Below are 7,118 nucleotides of genomic sequence, written 5' to 3'. Positions count from 1 at the left end.
TTGTCCCTAGTCCCCCTACTAATCCCATGGATGGCTGGAATTTTAATGACAAAGATGAACCGCCCCCCTCGACGGGCACTGATTTGGCGGCTTGACGAGTTGCTTAATGTTTTTTTATGAATAGTTGTTAATTTCGACTACGATGTGTGAACTCTTGCAAGATGCTCTTGTATCCCCCTATCCCTTTTTCATAAATATATAATTAATATATTAATTTATTAATAGAAAAAAACTATTCATTAAAAAAAAATAATTTTCTTACCGAATTTCTAACTAATTTCTATCTAATCTCCCTCGCGGGACCATAACCTAATTCACATAATCAAAATTGAAATGTTTCAACCACGAAGAAAAGATGTGAAAAGCAATCGGCGCCAATTTGGGAAAAAATTGGTGGCTCGGCGGGAAAGAATCGGGCCCAAGCAATAATGCGAAGGACTCATCTTACCTGGCTATATCCTTTTTCTTTAATGCTTTCATTTGAACACTGTAATAGCGGGAAAACCCAAGAGCGGGACTTTGAGGACAATTGAAATAGTTATTTAACCCTCACCCATCTTGCTTCTTCGTCAAGCCTCGCCAGCGAGAAAAATTCAATAACCAATTGAATTCTCAACTCAGAGGCTCCTCCTATTTAATCCTCAATACCCAATTACTATCTCCATTTAATTTCGAATCTCCATTCGGCCTTTTTGCAGTGCCTTGTCGAAGCTACAACAATGTATGTCATCAAGAGAGATGGGAGACGCGAGGCTGTGCATTTTGACAAGATTACTGCCAGATTGAAGAAGCTGAGCTATGGTTTGAATTCTGAGCACTGTGATCCAGTACTCGTTTCGCAGAAGGTTTGCACAGGGGTTTACAAGGGTGTTACTACCAGTCAGCTGGATGAATTAGCTGCCGAGACTGCTGCCGCCATGACTGCAAACCACCCTGACTATGCTCTTGTAAGTTGTAGGTTCCCTATTTATACCATAAAAAATCAGGTACACTAAATTCGTGAATCCCATATTGATTTATTTTGTATTCGTTTGGCAATGGGTTGCAGCTGGCTGCCAGAATCGCTGTCTCAAATCTTCACAAGAATACAAAGAAATCGTTTTCTGAGACGTGAGTATTGCGTTACCATTATGCCTAAATCTTATAAATGGAAGCTCATTTTGCTGTATACATACATTGCATTCGTGCCTAATGTTAAGCTATCAATTGTATATACACACTATATGTCCTTGTTGTAACATCCCCACCTTAAGGTTCTTTTGTGCAATATATGCATTTTGTAAACGCTTGTTGTGGGGTTTTTCCATGACAAAACCCTGTATGCATTGTATATACTCTATCACCCGTTTCTTTCATTTTATTAATACCACATATACATTGTGTCCTTACTGTAGATGTTTTCCGCACCACACATTTGTCCCTGTAGAAGCCATTTATGCATCATGTATACATTGCGTGCATTCTTGCATCGTTTTGCAAAATGTTTGCAATCCTGAAATTTGATGCTTTGGTGTCTGGATCTGTTTGTTCTTCAGAGTCAAGGACATGTATACTCACGTAGACATGAGGTCTAGTCAGATGGCCCCTTTGATCGCGGATGATGTTTACAATATCATCACCAAGGTACCTTTCATAATTTCCTTGCATACTCTATAAATTCTGTAGCCGAGGAAGCTTTTGTTAGAAATGTATAAAATTTCCTTGGGGTTTTGAAGAGTGTGGTTCGTCAGTGGGAATTCCCGGAGCTATGCTATGTCATATTATAGAATCTTATGTTCCTTCAAATATTTACGAAGGAATGGAAACAATTTCTTTAGTCTGTTTCAAACTTATATCGTTTTCTGCTGAAAACTCTGTGAATTTAGTTTAACTGGTGCTTTGTAATATCACAAATTTTGGTGCATTATTGGGAGACAGCAGATCAGGAAGTGTGATCTGCGAAATCAATGAAATTAAATGTAAATGATTTCTATTAAAATGCTGCTAGACCGATGCTGATGATATAAAGCCTTAATAAATAGATGAAGATCATACTTTAATCTTTGGTCTATTATGCATTCTCATTCGTGTCTCAAATGCTGATGCTGATATTTGTAATTTTATGCCACCAGAATGCTGCTCGTTTAGATAGTGAAATAATATATGACAGAGATTTTGACTACGATTACTTTGGCTTCAAGACTTTGGAGAGATCATATCTTTTAAGATTGAATGGAGTTGTTGTGGAAAGGCCTCAGCATATGTTGATGAGAGTATCTGTGGGAATTCACAAAGATGACATTGAATCTGCTATAAGGACGTACCATCTGATGTCACAGAGGTGGTTTACTCATGCTTCTCCAACTCTCTTTAATGCTGGAACTCCAAGGCCTCAGGTGCGTGCCTCTTGTACTCATTGCACCTTACTTTTGTTTGGATTGTCTTTCAAAGGACAACACCAAATGTAATCACCCGCATGATTTTTGGACATTTTAGTTCTGAGTTGGCATCTTCAAATGCTTCTAGCAGTATTGCATTGCGATGTATTGTGAAACTGTTGTTATTGAGTAGTGTTTATCTGGATGCTGTATGCATCTAACGGCATAAATTTTATGGAACCTTGAATTGATGCTGGTCTGATATTCCTAATATTATTTAGGAAACATTTTGGCTTGACATAATTAATTTTGTGGAATATTCTAGACTTTCAGGGTTGAAATTTAAACATTATGGTTTGACGTATACTGTCAACGATGCGAGTTCCTTTGCATGGTTGCCCTTCTGATACGCTATAGTGGTTCTCTTAATGTTTTGGCTTTGAGCAGTTGAGCAGCTGCTTCCTTCTCTGTATGAAGGACGATAGTATTGAAGGTATCTATGAAACCCTTAAGGAATGCGCTATAATTAGCAAGTCGGCCGGGGGAATTGGAGTTTCTGTTCATAATATTCGTGCAACGAATAGCTACATCAGGGGAACAAATGGCACATCAAATGGCATTGTGCCAATGCTGCGTGTGTTTAATGATACTGCTCGCTATGTAGACCAGGGTGGAGGCAAGAGAAAGGGTAATGATTGAAATCTTTTAAGAATTGGTGGCTTAATATGAAACACCTCGTTTTATTATCTCACTTCCAAGATATCAATGCATTCATTTTCGTAGGGGCAGCTTGTATGAAATATACCCTGTTATGTTTTGGTTTTCAAATGAAAGTTGCAAGCTGCTCAATCCGATTATAATATTTCTGCAGGTGCCTTTGCCGTTTACTTGGAGCCATGGCACGCTGATGTTTTTGACTTTCTTGATTTGAGAAAGAACCATGGGAAGGTAATTTTTCTTTTGCGTGAGTAAACAAATTACACTTGTAACTTTTTGACTCTTTAAGGTCTCATGAAACTGATTTCTGTTATCTTGCAGGAAGAGAACAGGGCTAGAGATCTGTTCTATGCGCTCTGGGTTCCAGATCTCTTTATGAAGAGGGTCCAGGAGAATGCTACCTGGTCATTATTTTGTCCGAATGAGTCTCCCGGATTAGCAGATTGCTGGGGCGAAGAGTTCGAGAAGCTTTACCTGACATATGAGCAACAGGTAAAGCTTTCGTTTACCTCTTTAATCTATTTGTTTGGTTTAATCTGTTTCTAGCATGCATTGTGGCTCAAAGATTGCACAATTTAATCAGGGGAAGGCAAAGAAGGTTGTACAAGCCCACAAGCTTTGGTTTGCAATATTGGAAGCTCAGATAGAAACAGGAAACCCTTATCTTTTATTCAAGGTAACTTAATGGTTTCTTGAGGAACTTAGGAAATTTTTACTTTGCATTTTCTTTGTTTGTTTGAGCATTAATTCTATTTTTGGGCTTTAGGATCACTGCAACAGAAAGAGCAATCAACAGAATCTTGGAACAATTAAGTCCTCGAACCTTTGCACTGAGATTATCGAGTACACTAGCCCAACAGAAACTGCAGTTTGTAACTTGGCATCGCTTGCTCTCCCAAGATTTGTAAGAGAAAAGGTGAGTTGAATGATAACAGCTTATCCTCATTGTGTTATATATATCACAATAGGAATCCTAATTGATGTGGGGTCTATTTCTTGCAGGGGGTTCCAGCTGAATCTCATCCATCTAAGCTTGTTGGCAGCAGGGGTTCTCATAACCGTTACTTCGATTTTGAACAGCTAGGAGAAGTCAGTTACTAATTTATTTTTTGTATATTACTTTTTTTCGCTTGACGATAGTGTTGACCTTCTCTCTGTTGGACCGTTATTCTTTACAACACTGACAGGTCACAGCCATAGTTACTGCAAACTTGAACAAAATCATCGATGTGAATTACTATCCCGTGGAAACTGCCAGACGATCTAACATGCGACACCGGCCAATAGGCATTGGCGTCCAGGGTCTTGCTGATACATTTATTTTGCTTGGCATGCCATTTGATTCTCAAGAAGTGGGTGATTAAACAACAATGAATTGGTTATTTCATGATTCTGGCTCATTTTTATAGTAATGTTAATTAGAACTTTTACAATCTGGATGTAGGCCCAAAAGTTGAACGCTGAGATCTTTGAGACAATCTATTATCATGCACTGAAAGCATCTTGTGAACTTGCTGCTAAGCAGGGTCCTTATGAAACTTATGCTGGAAGTCCTGTGAGCAAGGTATTCTGGACTATAATCTGTTTTACTTGATGCTCAGTGTGAGCTTTGGAAAGGCTGTTTAATGCCGGTATCTATTGCCTCAGTTAGGACTAAATTAATTTCATGTGGCATGTTATAGGGTGTAGATCAGTGAGATGCATTGTTTTATTATTATACATTTCATATGGGGTGTTATAGGGTATACTCCAATTTGAGTTCTTTCATAATAATCGTAGGAAACATTTGTGAGGTTTTTCAGTGAGATCCATCACATTGTTTCTACAGCATTCAATACTTGAACCAGTTATATGGGCAGTTAAAGCTTTCAGATGTACTTAGATGCATTGTTTTATAATTAACTTGTAAAATGTACTACGAGGTTTTCCAATGAGATTCATCGTGCTATATTTGTCCTGTGCAATGATACAGGGTATACTTCAACCAGATATGTGGGGAGTTACACCTTCAGATAGATGGGATTGGTCTGCTTTAAGGGAAATGATTGCAAGGAATGGAGTAAGAAATTCTCTTCTACTCGCCCCTATGCCAACGGCCTCAACCAGTCAAATTCTTGGGAATAATGAATGCTTTGAGCCATACACGTCTAATATCTATAGCAGGAGAGTATTAAGGTGAGTCCCTTTCGCCTGTGACTATGGTACTTGTCCTTGTATTTCCCAAGGAGTTTATTTAAGTGTAAGCTGTTTATTGAATTGGCAGTGGCGAGTTTGTAGTGGTGAATAAGCATCTCCTCCACGACTTAACTGATACGGGGATCTGGAATCCTGATTTAAAGAATAAGATCATTTATCACAATGGCTCTGTTCAAAATGCTAGTGAGATCTCTGACGATCTAAAGGCTATTTACAGGTAAGTCTCTTAACTCTATTGCAGTTCCTTTAGTTATGGCACACTTTAAGGGAGTCTCTAAGGTGCGCTATACGTTGTGTTATTAAACAGGACTGTCTGGGAAATCAAGCAGCGTACAATTGTTGATATGGCAGCTGATCGGGGTTGTTACATAGATCAGAGCCAAAGTCTGAATATTCACATGGATCAACCTAATTTTGGGAAGCTAACTTCACTGCATTTTTACACATGGTCAAAGGTAAAAACTCTCAAATTTGTGTCATCTAATTGAGTAGTGTCAAAACCAGGAGTGTATATAAAATGGCTTATTCCACTGGGTCACTTATAGCAATTATATCAAAGTTTTTTCCTTTTTCCACAACGGTAGATGAAAGTCCGTGAGGTTATACATATTAAATCTAAGAAGTGAGGCCGATCACAGATTTATGTCAAAACCAAGATAGGGATGCCAATCTTATGATTTGCTTATCCAATCTGTAACTTTCTTGTAAGCTTCCCTGGTTAATTGCTTGCCTACTCTTCCACATTGCGTTTTACTTCTTTGGCATACCTTGTGCTCGATACAGGTTGTATTTGCTTGTGAATTTTCGCCAATTTATTAACATATTAGAAGGCATTAGTACCATCTCAATAAATAATAGAGATCTTGGGGGAAAATTACTAACTTTAGGCAGTCAAATATTAATCAAATGTAACATCTGGTGTAATATCTTAATTGACAACCTGGTGTTGCCGTTTGATCAGGGCCTAAAGACTGGAATATACTATTTACGGTCTAGGGCTGCTGCAGATGCTATAAAGTTTACTGTGGACACTACCACTGTAAAGGTGCTCATCATTCGAATTTCAAGATTCTATTTGTTATTTTAGATCCTCGGTTTTCTTAGTTTAACATAGCAATTGCGATGTTTTTTTTTCTGTACAGGAAAAGCTCAAGTCAGTAGATGAAGACGTGGATACAAAAATTGCACAAATGGTATGTTCTTTAGAGAACAAGGATGAATGCCTGGCTTGTGGGAGCTAAAGCTGCAATGGATCTCACTTCTATTCGAATTGCTCAATCAGTCTCTGTTGAAGCAATAGAATGACATAATGTAAGCCCATCTGCGATGGCTTGTGACCTCGATGATAGGTGTTGTATATTTGGTTTCTATCTTGGTTGAAATTGTGATCTTCTGGATTGGATCTGAATCCTTTTAAGTCCAATAATATTGTTAAGCTGATCAGATTATGTAAAATCTGATCAGATATGTAAAAGTAGTGCTTTAATAGTTTTTAAAGTTGTAATTGGTTTATAATCAATTTGGAGCAATATTTGTTCCTATTGCCTTCAATGAGTCATTTTATCTTTTGTAAATATTTGTTAATGGTGTTGAACATGTTCATTGTAATGGAATTAGATAATATTTGTTTATATTGTTTGAAATGTATTTTGTATTTAAATTTGAATATTTTATAGATCAATCATAAAATTGTTAATTTGTATAATTCAACAAGTATTTGATGTAATTATTGCTCTTCTTATTGAAGAGTTGTGGCTACTAGTCATTGTAATTAATTCTAGGCTCACAATTATATTGTATATTTAATTTTCCAAACATGTCAAGAGGAATGTGATAAGAGTACTAACA

At 37.5% G+C, this 7,118-nt stretch overlaps 1 protein-coding gene across 1 annotated transcript; it reads left to right on the top strand.

The window, feature by feature from the left end:
- Positions 1–571: 571 nt before the first annotated feature.
- On the top strand, positions 572–6,821 carry LOC149554499 (ribonucleoside-diphosphate reductase large subunit). Its single transcript, XM_089828548.1, has 17 exons — positions 572–947; positions 1,049–1,110; positions 1,536–1,623; positions 2,112–2,375; positions 2,805–3,045; positions 3,229–3,305; positions 3,396–3,566; positions 3,658–3,750; positions 3,841–3,990; positions 4,077–4,163; positions 4,262–4,426; positions 4,519–4,638; positions 5,047–5,249; positions 5,338–5,487; positions 5,578–5,725; positions 6,232–6,315; positions 6,413–6,821. The coding sequence occupies exons 1-17, from the start codon at positions 720–722 to the stop codon at positions 6,509–6,511; spliced, it is 2,430 nt and encodes an 809-aa protein (XP_089684674.1). The 5' UTR covers positions 572–719; the 3' UTR covers positions 6,512–6,821.
- The last annotated feature ends 297 nt before the right edge of the window (positions 6,822–7,118 follow it).

The sequence above is a fragment of the Cupressus sempervirens genome, chromosome 5 (assembly GCF_028749045.1).
Source record: "Cupressus sempervirens isolate cs-2001-9-10 chromosome 5, ASM2874904v1, whole genome shotgun sequence".
NCBI classification, from domain to species: Eukaryota; Viridiplantae; Streptophyta; class Pinopsida; order Cupressales; family Cupressaceae; genus Cupressus; species Cupressus sempervirens.
The sequence above is the reverse complement of the archived record's forward strand: the minus strand, read 5'-3'. Positions and strand labels throughout refer to the sequence as shown.

What these genes read in the sequence shown, in the direction of transcription:
- LOC149554499 (XM_089828548.1), top strand. Translation starts at nt 720, where the DNA reads ATGTATGTCATCAAGAGAGATGGGAGACGCGAGGCTGTGCATTTTGAC. An exon ending in CAAGATTTGTAAGAGAAAAG is followed by an intron (nt 3,991 to 4,076) that starts GTGAGTTGAATG and finishes TATTTCTTGCAG; the next exon opens with GGGGTTCCAGCTGAATCTCA. An exon ending in GATCTAAAGGCTATTTACAG is followed by an intron (nt 5,488 to 5,577) that starts GTAAGTCTCTTA and finishes GTTATTAAACAG; the next exon opens with GACTGTCTGGGAAATCAAGC.